General features: G+C 34.9%; 2 protein-coding genes across 2 annotated transcripts; one reads left to right on the forward strand and one right to left on the reverse strand.

Moving 5' to 3' along the window:
• The first annotated feature begins 376 nt into the window (after positions 1-376).
• On the forward strand, positions 377-3112 carry LOC137746217 (uncharacterized). Its single transcript, XM_068486292.2, has 3 exons — positions 377-1570; positions 1727-2191; positions 2461-3112. Exons 1-3 carry the CDS (start codon positions 1111-1113, stop codon positions 2739-2741), a joined length of 1206 nt encoding a protein of 401 aa, XP_068342393.2. The 5' UTR covers positions 377-1110; the 3' UTR covers positions 2742-3112.
• Positions 3113-13136: 10024 nt separating this feature from the next.
• On the reverse strand, positions 13137-15774 carry LOC137744722 (WUSCHEL-related homeobox 11-like). Its single transcript, XM_068484508.2, has 3 exons — positions 15034-15774; positions 13822-13997; positions 13137-13264 (listed from the first exon to the last, which is right to left on the reverse strand). The coding sequence occupies exons 1-3, from the start codon at positions 15668-15670 to the stop codon at positions 13247-13249; spliced, it is 831 nt and encodes a 276-aa protein (XP_068340609.2). The 5' UTR covers positions 15671-15774; the 3' UTR covers positions 13137-13246.
• Positions 15775-18700: the final 2926 nt, after the last annotated feature.

Below are 18700 nucleotides of genomic sequence, written 5' to 3' on the forward strand. Positions count from 1 at the left end.
TCCCATGATCGTGACTGTTTATCGTACGTCGTGCGATCAGTTTTCGTTAGATATTATCTATATTTGATTTTAAATTTTAAATTTTAAAATAATTTCTGATCGTACAATGTATGATGAACTGTCATAATCACAGAATTTCCAAAATTCCTAGGAAAAGAATCCAACGGAAAAAAAATATATAATGAGGATAGTATTTTCAGTTATGGGAAATGAGAGAGCACAGAAGGCAATGACCGGTGGTTGGGATGAAGCTCAAGTCTACGGTCCTTGAAAATTTCCGTTATTTAAAAAAACAAAATGGCAAAGGAAATGTTTCGGAAACAGACAAACAGATTCTGGTTTCCCCAAAAACCAATGCCAACACACAAGAAAAAAAATATAAAAAAGGAGGATGAGACAAAACCGAAGCAATGCAGCACTACGACTACAAGTAGGAGTACTTCTACGACTACATAGATACCCCCCTACCCAACCCTCTCACGAATATCTCAAACTCAAAAGCATCAGTCTTTAGAGAGAGAGAAAGAGAGAGAGAGGCTTTGATCCCCACCACCAAGACGGGCATCACCCACACGAGCGGTTCTCGAAGTGCATGCACAACAGCAGCACAGACTTTCCTGCTTTCCAAACAATCCCACCGCCCCATTTTTCTATTTGAGAGAGAGAGGAGAGAGATGATGATATCAGTCTCAAAATAAGCACCCTGGCTCTCTGAGAGGAGGAGAGAATCACAGTTCAACCGTGTGGTTTTTTGTTTATTTCTCTCCCAAACAAAACCCATCTCTTTGTTTCCTGTTCCCATTTCTTGTTTAATCGATTTTCTTCTGATTTCTGCTTTTTCTCTTGCATTTTCTCTCTCTTTCTTTCCTGCCAAACTGACCCTTGTTTAAGTGAGTGATCTCACAGATAGAGTGTGATCTAACAGAAGAAAACCCAGGTCCTGGTTTCTGCTGTCCTGCCTTGTGGCATTGCACTTTTTCTCTTTGATTAAAAAGACCACCCCAAGTTTTCTGCTTTTTTTCCGCTTCCATTTTCATTGATTCTGCATCTTGGGTTTTTACCCTTCTGATTTTCTTTTTGGTGGGTTAGTTCTCCAACTGAGAGGTACTGATGGCGTTTCGACATCTGATGAGTGATTGTGATGGTTTTACCAGATACCAAGATTTGAACTTTTTGCCACCACCTCCTGTTTCTAATCAACTTTCTCTCTCAAACATCTTTGGTGGTTCTACTTCTGCAATGGGGGTTGTGCCTTTCAGTCCCTCATCATCCCAACAAACCAACAAACCATGGAGTTTTCAGGCTTTGGAAAATGGGGGACCAAAAAATATAAGTGATCTTGGTGTGCTTTCTAGGGTTGATCAGAAAAGGCCCACGCCTTTGAATTTGAATCTTGTTGGAGAGGAAGATGATGATGAGGGTAGGAGTCCTGCTGGTGGGAGAACTAGTGCTAAGAGATGTGTCAGAGGCCATTGGAGACCAGCTGAAGATTCAAAGCTCAAAGAACTTGTGGGACAATATGGTCCTCAAAACTGGAACGTTATAGCTGAGCATCTTGATGGTAGATCAGGTAAATTTTATATCCCCCCCTTTGGATTTTGGTACTTTGAAAGTTAAATGATTTCCGCACAACTGTTTTCTACTGTTCTCACCCATATATATTTCTGTCCCTCGGATGTAAACTATTTAATCTAACATTGTTCATCATCTGATTTTTTATTTGTAGGGAAGAGTTGCAGATTGAGGTGGTTCAACCAGCTAGATCCAAGGATCAACAGAGGGGCATTCAGTGAGGAGGAAGAAGAGAGGCTGTTGGCAGCCCACAGACTCTATGGCAACAAATGGGCAATGATTGCAAGGCTTTTCCCTGGAAGGACTGACAATGCTGTGAAGAACCATTGGCATGTGATCATGGCCAGAAGCCGCAGAGAGCAATCCCATGTTTTCAAGAGGAGAAAGCCCTCTTCTCCTCCACCTCCTTCCCCTCTTCCTCATGTGGTTGCTAATTTCCCGAAGAATCCTTCCACCAGTACTGAATCAACCGTCTCAATAAGCACCATCAATGATGACAGCACTCAGTCTGCCTCAACATGCACTAATCTCTCCCTCACTCCCTCAAACAAACCACCTCCCACCTTTTTCTCCAAGTTCCATCCTTTTCATCGCCCCCAAATCATTGGATCACCTATAGGTATGTGACTGTTCCTTATGTTACCTCTTTTTCAATTTATAAATGAATCATAAAAAATGCATGACCAAATTGTTCAATGGTCGGATGCGATATCATACGAAACTCACATTCACCGGATCTCATCAGAACTCTAAAGTTAAATGAGTTTGAACGAGAGAGTACGGGATGGAACTTGATCACCTTATTGTTTCTGATGTGGTTAATAATTTATTTAAGAATTTTAATCTATATATATATATATTTTTTTTTTTTTCTTTTTGTTGTTGCAGGCTCATCATCATCAAGTGATGGGGGATTTAACAAGATGATTGGTAGTAATGGTAATGGTTTCTGCGAGAGCACTGGGCCAGTGAGAGGAGTTGGAGCAGCAGCTGCAGCTATGAAGGGTGTGGATAATTCTGGTCATCAATCAGATTCAGAAATTTCTGGGGACGAGTCAGTCACCACCACTAGTACCAATCGGTCATTATCTGGGGAAGATCAAGATCTGCATCATGAAAAGACCACCACCATCCATTTCATTGATTTCCTTGGAGTAGGCACTGCTTAAAAAACCGATGGTGGTTTTGAGCTAGCAGAAGCGGATTTTCTAGTATGCTTCGGGATATTCAGAAAAAAGCCTTAAAACTTTAGTAAAAGTACAAGAGCTTAAACTCAGCGATGTGGCAAAAGTAGGTCTGCAGATTAGAGGGGGGCATCATCTCTAGTCTTTGTGTACAGCAAGTTCTATATAAGGCCAAAGGGAAACTACAGTGAAACTAGGTAAAAATTCAGGGGAGAGAGTTAAAAATATTTAAGAGTGGGTTAAAAGTGAAAGTCTTTGGATGTGTTTGTTCTGTGGCATTTTGTACACAAAGTTGCTTCCTGCAGGCTTACTACTTGCTGACTCAAATCAATGGATCGACCTGCCCATATTGTCCATGACTAGTGTTTTGAATGTCAATTTTGTCCATGTCAAATGTGAGTTCTGGTGTTACTTGTTTGACCACGTTTTCCTCGCCCTTGCATTTACTACCCTCCACCTTTTGTGCCTATGGTTTTTGCTTTTGCTTGTCCAATTGCCCTGCACCTGTATGAACCTAACGTGCAGGCAATAATGCAGTTCCTACATGATGTTTAAAACCGAGATTTCAGAGGTGCTAATTGGATAAATCACGGGACGAAACGCCAGATAGTACTTCTACAATAGTACGACTTCAAGAAAACGAGAAATTTGAAAAAATAATCAAAATTTAGAGTTTATATAGAATTGTGCGCTGGTAGATTTTTTAGTATCTACGCGAGAGGATTAAAATCATATAAAATATTCGCAAGAGAATAAAATTGTTATAGTAAGAATGCTCAAGGTTGTTCTTATCTTTATTAATTAATGAAATCATCTTTGTCAACCAAAAGAGAGTAAAAAGACAACTTAGTCGTCTATCACACAAAAAAAATGATGGGTAATAATGTAATTTCACAAGGCCAAATTTTACTGTTTCTTTATTGAAACCTCACCTACAGTTGATGCTAAAATATCTTTAATATTTAAAATTAAAAAAAAAACCTCTCTTTCTCTCTATCTTCTTCTCATTTTCTAAAAAAAAAATATGTTCATACACACAAAGTGTGTAGACAAATATTAGTAGGGATTACTTAAAACAATTTATATAAAACCAAATCTTAAATGATTACTTGAAACAAAGTTTTGCAAAAATTGATTTTGGATTTTAAAATATTAAAAACAAATTAAAGAAATCAGCAAAAGACCAGTTTAAAAGAAAACAATTAGAAAGGAAACAGTTTTTAAATATCAAAGTGTAGAAGTACTAGGTTCCGCAATCATCTTAACAATCTTATGTAATTTTATCAACTATTTATGAATTACGCTTGCAACTTTGAATTGCATCCAATTACTTATCTACATTCTAATGGTCACGAAACATTAAGATACAAGGACAGTTTAAACACAATGATTAATAATTCAAAGCAAACATACATAATATCATAAGAAATTAAATAAAACCTACATATTCATATTAAGGCTCATGGCCTCGCCCTAGCAAAAGAAAGTTAGTTACGCATATTCATGTTAAATCAAAAGGATTTTTTTTATCAAAATAGAAAAAGAATGAAAACACATTGTAGAATAAAGTTTGAAATTTGCCTGAGCCTTCGGCAATCTCTTTCAAAGTTTCGTAGAGACTTACTATGGCCGGCCACCCTTATTTATAGTACTACAATTGAAATTCTTCCTAGAAAGTCTTAGAATAAAACTAGGAAACAAAATAAATTAAGAGAAATTAGGAAACAAACTCCTAAATAATAAAGGAGAATCTGGCATACAACTAATTAATCACGCGACTAATCAGCCACGTTTTAGGCCTTGTCAACCTCCAAAACAAGCCCAAAATAGCTTGTTTTAAAGTTTAAGATGTCTTGGAACACTTTTTTAGAAGGACCCAAGCCCAAAAGAGGCCATCTGGACTCCAAAAATTGCAATTAAGTCCAAAATGTCAGTTTTCCAGCATTGCACCATACTTCTTTGTTTCATCGCCATAAATAATCTGTTTGGTAGAAAAATTGATACGAATATTCTCCAATTTGAATCACTCCAAAATTCATCCGTTTGATCACTTTTTATTCAAGAGGAAGTCGCATGTTTTACATTGAAAATATAAAGCAAAGTATCAGAATTCACCAAAATAAATACCAAAACATACTAAGAATAAGGTTAAATATATAATACAAAATCGACTCATCATGCCACTATTTTAAGTTTATGACAATTGTAACTAATAGTTGATATGAAAATATTAATGTATATATTCTTAAAATGACGTTTTTCAGAAGAACCAAAAAGCAAAATTAAAATGAGGATCAGGTATCAATTTAAGGAAACAATCTCTATTTTGCAAACGTAGTAAAACACACTCTGTAATAGCAATCCAACCAAATTCACTGGCACCAAAACACCAAAATCCCAACCAACCACAATTCTCACAAAAACCTTGCAATCCTCCCTGCTGTGCACCGCAATTGACCTGAAACCGCACTGACAATCCCTGTAGATTGTCAAGTACCAAAAACGAGCATGAAGGCCATCCCAACCCTCTTTTTGAGCAACTCATAGCCCTTCTTCATGACGGCGAACCCGTAGACGGGCTCGAACACGAAGACCATGTGGGCCAAGTGCCAAGAGTGTGATGATGTAAACATGGACGACCAAGAAGAGGAGGAAGATGCCAATGTCGAAGAAGAGTAGTATAATTAATCTCTATTTTTTTTAGAAGGAGCTGACTATGAGGTGCAGAGGGAGGCGATCCCTCATTTTCATTTTAATTTTTCTTTTTGGTTGTTCCAAGAAATCTCATTTTAAGGTTGTATTAGTACTTTCATATTATAATTTTTTGTATAATATCATAAATTTAAAATGATGGTTGTATTTGATATGGATCCAAACTTTGATTGTTTTTTACAACTTTCCCATGTAAAACGGCATAGCGTTGTAGGTTACTAGTAGAAAGCCATGTAGAGAGTCTTGACCCGGTATTCACACTAATACAAGGTCATCCCAGTCTCTCTCCTACAGAACAGGTTTGAGGAAATAATACTAATATCGTATTGACATGGTATTAACACACCATTCGACCAATTGTTTATATGGATATTTGGAAGAAAAAAAAAATGTTAATATAGATACGACATTGATATTGTATAGATACAAGAATGATATGATATCGGGCCAATTCTTAGCACATATCAGTTCTCATAAGAATGATATAACGATACATAGTCGCACAATATAATTTCTCGGGTAATTGATAAATTCATTGGGGTCTTGACATGCCAGGAACAAGAGTTGGGTCTACAGATCTTTGCATGAGCTTTTATCGATGGATACCAAATAAATGTGAATGGCAATGTTGTATGCAGGACAATGGTACTAATCATATAGGCAGTGACCGCTAAAAACTAGAGTAAAGGATGGGAATGGTCATGTCAATTTTTTTTCTTTCTAAAAAGGGGATCAGTTTGCGACTTCGTCACGATAGTCTATCTTTTTTGGGACCGAAATGATCATGTCAGTTGCGATTACTTTTACTTGGCACATTTAACATTTCTTTTTAGTGGAGAAGTGACACATTCATGTCCCATTGAGTCTGAATTTTTGTCAAACTAGAGCTTTGAACTTTAAACTAAAAAATTAGGAGTTGGTTCATAAACTTGTCAAGATATTTGGTAATGGTCATTTGGTAACGTTGTTAGAATTTATGTCTCTTATTTCTCCATTTTAAACTTTTTTCAAGTGTTAAACTCTTATTTTGTATGTATATTATAATAGTGTTAATGAAAGCACTATTGCTTCTCATTATGACCAGTTCAACTCACTAATTTTTAATTCAATGACCGAAACTTTAATTGAGCCAAATTCAGTGACTAATGCTCCAATTTTTTTGTTTCTAATTATAATTCAATTGATTTGTGCGAGCCTTTCACTATGTTATTTTCTTCTTGTTATTATTTTTATTTTTAAATTTATTTCAAATTTTGTTACTTTGGGGCCCAGGTAGGATAGGCCAATTGGACCTCATTGTTCTGCATGTTATCTAAACGTTTATACCTGGGCTTTCATTCCTTTCTGATCCGTGCCCCTTGTTCCCGGCCCTTTTTTTTTGGGTTTAGGACATTATTGGGGTGGGTATTTTAGCACGGTTAGGGTTGGGGTTAGGTTTAGGGTTTAGAGAAATCTTTATTATAAATTTGATGAATCTTTATCAGCTTCTTGAGGAAGATGAAAGAGGAGTTAAATCTTCGAGTGCTAGCTTAGGTGGGCTGAGAAAGCTTTTCATAAGCTCAAGAACTTAACAAGGAGGATATGGTTTAGCAATGAAGATGATCTAGGAAGACATTAACATGGCCCATATAAATTTAACAATGATGAATCTTTCCAAAAGAATTACCAAATATACAAGATTGATTACAGTTGTGCCCTAACGTAGTTAAATTGATGCTAGCTTCTTGAAAAATATGATTTAGCACATAGTTAGGATTTTATAATAGAAACTGTCAAAACTGCCTTTCCGATAATAAAATATGCCTAGAAACTTGAATATCATGCTTAATTGTATGTATCAAGATCATCAAGTCTCCTTCAATATTGTCAACTTTGTGAAAACGAATTCGAATTATCTATTGAAGAGCGTACGCTCCTTAGGTTTAGCTTGCAAAACATAAGAAGCCTAAAGAACAAACACTTGTTAGGATTTTATGATCAGAAGAAATAACTTGCAAATAGATTCTCCATTTTAAAACTCCCATTAAAATTGATTTTAATAGTCCTTTGTAGAGGTTCTATATAGTTATAATTTTTGTAACCGTTATCGTTTTACTTGTATTTTGGTTATTCAGTTTGGTTGTAAATTAACGAGCGTTTTTTCTGATTAATTTTGTTATTCAAGGTTCACTCCTTTGGTTAGCAATTTTTTGTAGTCAAGAAAATCACACATCATGAGAGAGAGACTGATATGTAAGCCAAGATGCAGACTAATTTGAAAATCGAAAGTCAGGTAAGTCAAGAGAAACTAGAACTTCCGGCGGAAGTGAAGCATGTCAAGGTTGAACATTTCCTTCCCAATAAATATGAAAGCAATAAAAAGTCATCATCCAGATCCGATCCAAACAAGTAAAGCTTGCATTGTGTACGAAGAGGCCATAGAGGGGCAAAATCATCTGAATAAAGACAAGTGAGAACAGTAGAAGAATCACATTCCAATCCAAGCACATGATAAGAAAAATGAACACCAAGAATAACTATAATAGTTCCGCAAAAATGGAATTGATGATCAATACCTTGACAAAAAACCACCAAGAAATTGATCTTGCCAATCCCTAAAAACTACCCTCACGAACAGTACCAGGATTCCTTGACACCAAATTATCAGTGTTAAGCTTAATCATAGATACCGAGGAGGAGACCAAAGCACATGATGAATAACAGGAGCCTTACAAGTGGTGAAAGGTTGGATATGCAAAGCATAAATGATTCAACTATTCAAACCATGACAGTATCCACGAATAAACTTCCCAACATGAATGCGCTTAGACTTAGTGAACACATATAAGAGGTGTAAAGATACTGGTCTATCCTTAAAAATAAAAAGACTTATTGCGTACTTTCCAAATAGTAGCAAAGGTAAAAAGGCGTGCAAAAAACTAGAAATTGTGTAACTGACGAGAAAAGAGCTTATGCATGAAAGTATCCCAAAGCATTTCCAAAGAATGAAAAGTGGGCAAGAAAATATCAAACTAACAAGCCAACCATGTCCAAATTTGCTTCGATAAAACTATTTGACGATTGATGGTGGTTTGCAAAATATAAAAAAGTATTTGATTTTACAGAATACTGATAGCACAATGTTATTCATTTTAAATATTTTCAAAACAACTTGGGACTGATGAATTTACAGTGGCTTTAAGATCCTTAACAACCCAATTTAACTCATTGATGGGGCATCAGTAGCCACATGCAACTCCCAAAAACACATCAGGGACTGATGAGAGTTTCCTATGCATACATTAGCTTTCAGTTGTAGTGTAAAAACCAAATTGAAGCAGAATTTGACCATTGTATGATTAAAATTACCCACATTGGATTCCCAGAAGGTTGACTGGCTGTTCGTTGGTCAATTACGAGATCAATAACCGTGCTAAACAATGTGAATTAAAATTTAAGCACAGTAATTTTCTTTTATGGCATCTAGAACCATAGAATCTAACGCATGTTAAATAAGCAATTTTTAAAAGGAGATGGCAGCCAATAAAAGTTGTAAATTTTGACATCAGACAGTATTTTTCTCTATAGATCTGCCCTACTGCTTTGCCATTAAAATAAACTATTCCGTCCCGAACATCCGTCTGTTTTGGATTGGTTATATTGGTCGGTGTGGACGCCAAGTTGCTTATTCTTTTCTAGGGTTTTTTTATTCAAGGAGAGGAATCCAGCACGTACGACTGGCCATGCAGTTTCATCAACTTCTATGTTCCATTTTTTCCCCCACTTATTTTTGTTCGGGTCGAGAAGAAAATTGGAGATCGCCCAGAAAAGAAATAAAATTGAGAGGTCCTATAATATTTTAGAACAAAGATAAACGATGAGGTACTGGAGTAATGATTATTCCATAAGATTGTAGTACTGATGTTCATGTGTACCTAAACAAAAGCGGCCAACAGGAAGAATCTTAAGCCATACTTTTCTATAGAAACCTAGAATTCTTAGTGTCCATCCAAATTTTGGATATACATTCAACCCAATGATTGGCAAACACACCAAGGAAGTTGCTTATTTATGTCTTGCTGAGGAGAAAATTTTCAGTGTGTCTAAAATACGGTTATTTTACATAAGTATCATAATACAATTAATTGAAAATTATTACACTTAGTATATCGGATCAGTTCCTTACAAACCGAAAAATCTCTCATTACCAAGTAAGGAATAAGGATGATAGATATTCTCTATGACAAAATTCCTTTTTTTTTTTTAATTTTTTTCCGCATAACTTTAACACATGTTATGTTGAAAAAGGTCAATTCAGATTAGAAATAATTAAGGTGAAAGAGTAGTGAGTGATTAGTGTACTATCATGTGGGTGTAAGAGCATGGGGTTCAATATTCTAGTAGATATGGTGTTTCATTTTTACGTACGCATTCTGTTTTGAACTCCCATTTCTCAAATTATTGTAATAGTTTTAAGTCTTCCCCTTAATAACAATATGTGGAGGTGCAGAGTCACCCAAAAAAAAACAAAAATCTGGACACCAAAAAAGAAAAATTAAAATTCGGTTAGTATTTTTTTAAAGTAAAGTTTTAGAATTGGTTTCTAAACTTTAACTTTAGTTTAAAGGATTAAGTACCTAAAAATCCTCAATTTTTTAGTGTCATTCTAAATTGGCCTCAACATTTTTAAACATTTCAAACAAGTACCCAACCTATTGAAAATGTCACCACCATCCCCCATCAGGCCATCACCTTCAAACACAACACAAAACCGCCAACTCCACCCTATGACTCAAGCTACCAACATTTAGAAGAAGGTCATGGAGGTTATTGAAATGGTATGGATTGCCATGATGCGACCACCACCATTTTCACCCTCCAACAAGAAGAACTTGAAGCTTTACGAGGTGAGAATTGGCGAATGAGGAAATCACATGAGAATAAACAAGCTCTTTAATTGAGACCTAAATTCTTAATCCTCTTCTTTGTTAAGAGATTGCCCTCTTGACTTAATTTCAATTTGTGTCCATTTTTCAATTCAATTTAATACCCGTTGATCATTGGGTTCCATATTATATAATATTAATCCATGTTTTAAATTTAGATTTTGAGGCAACTAATATTAATATTGTCCATGACATACCCAGTTGTGGGTTGTGAATATAATCTATGTTTCAAAAATTAATTGGGGCTTAATGGATGTGACATTTTCAATACGTTGAGTACTTGTTTGAATGTTTAAAAAGGTTGAGACGAATTTGGAATGACACTAAAAGGTTGAGGAGTTTTAGTTACTTTTTTTTTTTTTGAACAAATGATATTATCTATATAATGTGGTTCAAATTCGTCTTTGGTGAGAATCGAATTTAAGACCTCTTACTTACAAATGAAGAAGAATACCACTATATCGTAGTACTAAGTGGCTTAGTTACTTAAATATAGTTTAAACGAGTAAAGTTTGGAACTTAATTTTTATTTTTTCTTGAGTAAGGGATTCCTAAAAGAAAGGCAAGCTGCATGAGAAATAAAAATTGTAAATAAAGTGGGAAAGGTAAACCCATTTGATTCTGAATAATTTCATATTCACCCAATGACGAACCTCTGAATATATATTTTGGCTGGAAGAAGTGAAAACATCTTACACTAAACACCATGCCTCATTTGTACATACCCATTTTTGCAACCGTCGATTGTCAACGATTTAATAGTTTGAATGAGCTAGATTAGTGCAAAGCTTTATGTGTTTTCTCTAGCTGATAATTGGGTTTTGGTTGAGCTATATTGCTTAAAAGTCATTCAGCATTCAAGTGAAACAAGAGCCAGATTAGGACGGTGCTTGTATTTAGGGCCAGTTTGATATTGTTGTAAATTTTAGAAATTGCTTCTGCTATTTTTAAGAATAACTAGTTATAAAGTAAAGTAAATAAATATTTAGTAAATTATACTTTTGAAATGTTGTCGTGTGGAAAGTAGTGTAACATCATTTAATAAATTTTGATGTAAAACTGTTGTATTTGTTTTATAATGACTAACGTGTATCAGAAATTTCTAGTGTACTGGGAACATGGTTCGACACACCAAATCGTAATACAAGCGGTTAAATTTTTTTTTTTTTTTTTTTTTTTTTTTTTTTTTTTTTTAAGTATCCAACCATTTATATTATGACATTTGATAAACTAGGCCGTGTTCCCAACATACTGAAAAGTCTATTAAATAACGTATAGGGTGATAGTGTTATTACTAATCAAGTTAGCAAAAAACGGATTAACTTGCATTTATAATTTTTCCTAAAACTCATGTTAACCTTGACGCAAAAGATGTGTTTCGGGATCTTAAAGGGCAATTTGAGATTCCTAATTTTGTTGCGGCAAGGGTAATTGCAGTAATTAAAGCTAGCTATACAACTAGCTTCAGTTTGAGACTGGAATTTTGTTTGGTTAGAAGTTGATTCTGCTTTGGTTCTTTGATTTCTTGGCTTTCCTCGGTGCCTTGGCGGTTTAAGGTAGAGTAGAGGAATTGCTTGCATTAAAGTTTACAATTAAATTTTCAATCTTTTCACATTTATAGGGAGATAATCAAGTCGTTGATGCTATTGCAAAATCATGGTACTTCTTCTGCTAGTCTTGTTTGGTCCTTCTTCCAATTTGTCGTATTATCATTGAGATTATGTGGGTCTTCCAAGCTACTGCTTTCGATAGGTTTTCTTTTACTGGCAACTTCATTGTCGTCACAATCACCATAACAAGGCTCAAACAAACAATCTAATAACAAGGCCGATAAAAGAAAATCTATCAAAAGCCCTCACCTGACTTTCGCCCAGCGATTTCTAAAGCATTGAATGTCGCTGGAGTTTGGTTTGCGTGACGCCAGTGGTGATGGTGGTGGCAATTATTGGGTGTGGTTGCGATAATGGCCATGGGTGGTGGCGAAAGGCTGATGGTGGTCAGAGGTTGGTTAGGATGAAGGCGGTGCAATTGGTGACAGTTGCAAGTGGTGGCGTGTGGTGGAAGGTGGAGGCTGTTGAGTAGGGTTGTGCACAGTTGGTTGTGGTTTGGGGTGTGGGGAGAAAGGGTAGATGGTTTCATTTTTAAAAACTAATTAATTAGGGTTACGAGAATTGAAAATTTTATTAAAGGCTCTGTTTTTCTTATCAAAAGGTTTTCAAAAAAAAATTTAGATACTGCTTTAAAAAGCTGAAGTCAGATGCCATTACTTCTAAAATAAGCAGACATGGAAAAGGGGGAGAAGAGAAATTTGATTAAGCCATACCTTGAGTCGAATATAACAATTAGGAATCCAACCTTGAGACCCCACAATCACAAGCGGAGAAAACATAGTGTACTGTCACCTTAAGGCCACACAATTGGCCCACATTCTAAGCCATGTATAGGCAAACCATCTTTGTTGAAAGAGATTATGAGTTTAAATTATATCCACAGCAAGATTTTAAACAAGAGCACATATATATGGCATTCCATAATCTAATATACATATTGTTCTACATAAATATGCCAGCCAATTATGAAGTTCCTAAATATATTGTGCAATGCTGAGGCTTTTCAATAATATATTGAAGAGAGAAAGAAGAGGAAAAGGATATAATTTGACCGATCATAAACTATCATGCATGGTAGCTAATATACATATATTTTTCTACAATCACCCACTGTTGTTTTGTTTTGGGGGGGAGGGGGGGGGGGTTTGTTTGGTAACGAAAGACAACGAAAACAGAAAAGAAGGCAAGATGATGAAGAAATATGCAGGAAGCTCTCATATTGCAGGTGCAGCTTAAATTGTACTTAAGTTGGTCTTGAAACCTGCATTAACAAAACATTTGGCGACTTAATCAGCAGTTTTACCATTAACTACAAGATAGTTTGAGAGTAATATACTAAGAAAATATACAACAGATTCGGTGGAGTTGAAAAAGGAAAATAGTTTGCATACAAGTATAAGTTTTTTTTTTGGAAGACAAATGAATTAATTAAAATAAAAAATACAATCTAACATACAGTTTTAATGAAAAAAATCATATCTAACCATGGAAATATGAATACAAAAATCGATTAAGCTAGAAGACTTCGTTCTTAAAATATTCCCAAGGGTATATGAAATCCAACCATATAAAGAAGGGGAAAGAGAGAGAGAGGTTCTTTCTTGGACTCCGAAAAGTCTCTAATATCATATTCTCCATTGAACAAAGAGTGTTAGAGCGATGATGTAAATGCAACTTGGTAATTATATAAGCTAGATTTGAACATAAAGGGTACACTTAATTTGCAAAGAACAAAATGGTTAGCAGTATACAGAAGAATGTAAATTCATTAATATAATTCATGAGAGAGAGAGAGAGAGAGAGAGAGGAAAAGAGTACCAGGAAATAGCTTTCACCAGACTCCAAGCTGTGTGCCAAAAAACCAAATTCATTGATTGGAAGTGCGAGTCCAGAGGAATGAACCAATAGCACGTCTTGTCCAAACACGGCTTTCATGTCAAGTGGCCCGTTGGGAACTTCTGTTGGAATCCCATTAATAAACACAGTGATGAGACCTGAAAATAAATTAATGGACCCTTCATGTTTTCAGTAATTCTTGCAATAGCTAAGCTTCTTAATTTGATTTCTGAGAGAAAGATATGATATTCATTGAGGGGTCAAGAACTCATACGAGAGCTACGATAATTCTAAAACAAAGTGAAGGTTATTGGGAACAACCTTGCCAGAACTTCCAACCCGTGTTCAAGGAAAAGGGGCTACGGCAAATTAACAAATCCTTAATTAAAAAGGACATTAGACACTTGATTTGATTAGTACTTGTATTAAGTCCTTGAGCATCATTAAAAAAATGCAGATGTCCTTCAGGTTTCATAATATAAAGATCCAAAGGAACACAAAAAGGCTTTTTTACAAGAAAAAGATCACAGAATCTTAGGGCAAACAAAAGCAGAATATTTTCCTTATAATTATCTGTTACAAAACTTAACGAATATCTTTCATGAATTAACAATGAAGTTTTTGGATTGGGGTAAAATCATTAAATTTATATTATTATCAAACAATAATTAATGTATTTGCGGTACTCTTGCTCTTTTTCGTTTTTTTTTTTAAATCCATTTCAATTACCTAAAAAGGTTTACACTGTTTCTTTGCAAAGTTTTCTTCATAGTAATCTGAAACCGAGTGGAAAAGACTGCAACAAAAAGGAATTTACAAGGACTTATTAGGGGAAGCTGCAACTTTAATACAATTCAAACACAAGAACTGTCACGTCAATAAAAACTTGCCACTAAATTATATACTTTGTCGTTCTCATACTAATTGTGAACCGATGGAACTTCAACAGTATAATATTACTCAACAGAATCGAAAAAAATTGCTCTTAAGAAAATTGAATACAAGTTCACGAAAAAAGATAATGGGCTAATTATAAGCTTAAGTCCAGCTTTAGGAACTGATATAACAAATTAAACTTATGGAAGAAATGGAAAACTCATTAAATTCGAGCTCAGATGAGAGGATGTAGTTATATAATATATAGTTTTATTAAAATGAATTTGTAAAAATTAGGGACACGGTCCGTGCAATTACCAGATTGGAAGTGCAAATTTGAGGTATCAGAAGGGCCTCCTCCTAACACAGACGTTACCCCGGAGCTCTGCTCGATTTCCGGAAACCCCATTTGACCAGAAACAGAAAAGAACTGATCACCAACGCAATCAATACTATGATGAACATCATGATCTGCTATCAGATGTTGACCACTAGACGAAGATGAAGAGCCCACAAGAAAATTATTAGGAGAAGCTCCGAAAGCCAAAGGAGGAGCAGCAGTAGGAACACCGCAGCTTTCTCCATATTGAATTGCACCACCCACTTGGTGTTGAGAAAGAGAAGCCATTTGATTATTGTTTATATTATTATTGGTTCTTTGTTCAAGGCTGGCCTGCAACTGCCGTTGTCGGCGGCGAGATCGCGAACGGCGGTTTTGGAACCAGTAGAAAACGTTGGCATCCCCAACGGAGCCAAACTTCTCAAGCAGTTTCCTTATTCTCACAGTTTCTTCTTTGGGAGGATTCACCATTCCACTGTTGAAAATTGACTCCAGAATTAGGATTTGCTGTGGCTTCGGTATCCATCTTGACCTCACCGGCTCAGGGCTTCTCTCTGTCGAGCCGTTGGTTGGACTGCTATCGTTAGGGTCTTGGCCTTGATGATGATCTTCCATATATTCCGTTAGGGTCTTGGTCTTTGAAGCTGCTGAAACCTAGGTTGAATGGGAAAACTAAAAAAATTATAAAAGAGAAAATGTACATATGAAAACGTACTAAACCTCTTCAAGGAGGTTTGAGGGGATATATAGGGCTCAAAGAGCATATTGATTGATTAGATTACTATAAATTAAATTACATTATTGCCCTTCGCAATTTTTTATTCCCGTCTACGAAGAAATAATACCATCGGACAAGAAAATACATAACGAGTAATCCTAGAGAGGTCATGTTTTAATAGGAAACTTGAGAGCATCAAACATTAATAATGTGAGATGATGTGAGTTGATGTTTTAACAGGAAACTAGTGAACATCAAACATGCGGTGCATGTGATGGAAGTTAGTAGTGCGTTACTAAAGAATGAAAAGATGAAACGTATACGAGAGATAAAATAAAAAATGAAGTAAATTATAAATAAAAGCAATCTCAGTTTGAATGAGAACAATAATCATGAAATATACAAAGGGCATAATTTTTAAAATGACATGAATCAAATTAATAAATAAACATAAAAATTTAGAAATTTTATGTGAAAAAAAAAGAAGAAAAGAAATTGGGAGCATAATTCTCAATTTTAAATTTTATCTTAGTTGTCATTTCTAAAATTACATGAAAGTGAGAGCTGAAAAAACAACCATGTGTATGTCACCATCACCACCAACAATCATATGTATATCACCATCGCCACCACTACTACAATGCCCACAACCACTACCATACACTACCATTATCACCACGACACACCCCCCTCATTTTACACTTATCATGGCTCATTTAGATTACGATTCTAGGTATACACTTAGTTTTATTTGAATTTTTACGTTAGCCAAACATCAACCAAATAAATTCTAGAAATTTTAAGGGAGATGTTATTGATATTAAAAAATAATCATTGTGCACTCTTTCTTTCTTTCTTTTTTCTTTTTTTTTTTCATTTAAAAGGGGCCAACTGATGGCTTCACCACAACTGTCCACCCATTTTTATGTTAACCAAACATCAACCAAACAAATTCTAGAAAATTTAAGGGAGATGTTATTGACACTCAAAAATAATCATTGTGCACTTTTTTTTTTTTTTTCTATTTAAAAGAGACTAGCTGGTGGCTTCGCCACAACTGTCCACCATTCTAGGGGCCGGAAAGACTCATAAAGGCATTTTAGCCTCCCCCTGGCCGCTATCATGCGATTCACCAGCGCCAAATATCGAACCCAGGACATACTGTCCGCAATATGGGCTTCGAATTCATCCCCAACCACTGGGTCACCCTGTGGTGGTTCATTATGCACTCTTCATAAGTGTGTTTTTATTTCTCAATATAAAATTTTTAAAGTGCACAATAAATTTTTAAAGTGGCAATAAAATAATTCTATCATAGAATTTGTTAGCACTTGAAAATTTCCTCGTTCAGACAAAGGGTAAATACTAAATTTGTTAATATAGGTAAAAATAAAAAGTACAAAATCAGTATAGCTCCAGATACAATATTTTTTTATGGTATATCTCTCACTAGAGATTCTTCAGTGCTCAGAGTATGGGATAATACATCACGTATCATTATACAAGTGATGAGATACTTGTGTTAAAAATTTAACAACTTAAGAAATAAACTCCTCTCCGCTTATATAATAAAACATGAGGTATCACACATGTTTCGGGCACAATAAAAAAAAAATCCTCATTCACAGCCCAAAAGGCTCTTAAATTACTCATTCTTCTCATGGAACTTCATGAATTGCAGCCATCTTGGTAAAATACACAAAACAAAACTGCAGCTCTCTCAAAGAAATGATGAAACAACTTGGAAGGAGCTATATGGTACTTGTTAGGGATTTTATTGCTAACCTAGGATTGGACACACTAAGTTCATCAAATAAAATATTTATATGAATAATATTAGTCTTATTATATTTTATACCACATGATGTAATTAGTAATGTCTAAAGGTCACATCAATTAATAATTTTATCTGATTAAATTTTTATTTATATTATTAGAGCATCTTTAAATGAGACGTCAAATTTCAATTTGATGTCTGACTTGGTAATTGGACATACTGTCAATATTTTCATTTCATCCGATATGCCACAATTTATTGCTTCATTTATGTTTTTTTTTAAACAAAAATAATAAAAGTTAAGGTTTTTGTTGGTTTAAAAATAATAAAATAATACTTAAATATGATAGCATTTAAGGTAAGTGGAATGCCTTTGTAAATAGCAAAAACCATGTTTGACGTTAGTGTCAATTTTGACATTTCTTTGTCCATGTCAGCTTAGCCTTCTGTTCCATGTCAGTTTAGACATCTCGGTTGGAGTAAATGGTACCTTATTTGTTACTCTTATATGTCTATGTGACATTTTTTACATCTCATTTGAAGACGGTTAGAGATGTCAACTAAATATATGACATTGTGGCTTATATACTTATATCCTATTTTACATTTCTGAGAAATCTAAATGAGATTCTACGCAACGAGAAAGATGTAAATCTGAGGTCCCATTTAATTGGTTCTCAATGGTTGGCGGGACTCACTACCAAAAAATGTAAAAAAGTGTAACTTAGGTTTTTATTTATATTTTCTAGCCAAGATAGATATTATACATCTCTCCATTAGAGAGTTTTTCAACCAACTAAAAATGTAAAATGCATACATTTCAAGACAATTTATATCTCCCAGTAGAGATGCTCTTACCATAAATTAGTGCCAAATATCGTCTGAGGTTCAAATTTTCTCATTCTTCTTAGGATAGAATAGTATAGAATATTACTTCTAATAAAAAAATGTGACAAATACATAATAACCTTAGGATTACTTATTCAACCAAAATTTAGATACGCTCAAAAGGGTCGACCTTGATCCTCTAGTACTGTAAAAGGAGATAAAAATATACGAAAAACTAGGCCACTCACACCTCGTACCCCAACTTCTCTAAATAGAGAACCCCAATTGCAATAGAAAACAATCTTTTGCAATGTTATAAGAT

This window comes from Pyrus communis, chromosome 12 (assembly GCF_041283825.1).
Source record: "Pyrus communis isolate YQ-2024b chromosome 12, ASM4128382v1, whole genome shotgun sequence".
In the NCBI taxonomy this organism is placed as follows: domain Eukaryota; kingdom Viridiplantae; phylum Streptophyta; class Magnoliopsida; order Rosales; family Rosaceae; genus Pyrus; species Pyrus communis.

What these genes read in the sequence shown, in the direction of transcription:
- LOC137746217 (XM_068486292.2), top strand. Translation starts at nt 1,111, where the DNA reads ATGGCGTTTCGACATCTGATGAGTGATTGTGATGGTTTTACCAGATAC. An exon ending in GCATCTTGATGGTAGATCAG is followed by an intron (nt 1,571 to 1,726) that starts GTAAATTTTATA and finishes TTTTATTTGTAG; the next exon opens with GGAAGAGTTGCAGATTGAGG. An exon ending in AATCATTGGATCACCTATAG is followed by an intron (nt 2,192 to 2,460) that starts GTATGTGACTGT and finishes TTGTTGTTGCAG; the next exon opens with GCTCATCATCATCAAGTGAT.
- LOC137744722 (XM_068484508.2), bottom strand. Translation starts at nt 15,670, where the DNA reads ATGGAAGATCATCATCAAGGCCAAGACCCTAACGATAGCAGTCCAACC. An exon ending in AAATTTGCACTTCCAATCTG is followed by an intron (nt 13,998 to 15,033) that starts GTAATTGCACGG and finishes ATTTATTTTCAG; the next exon opens with GTCTCATCACTGTGTTTATT.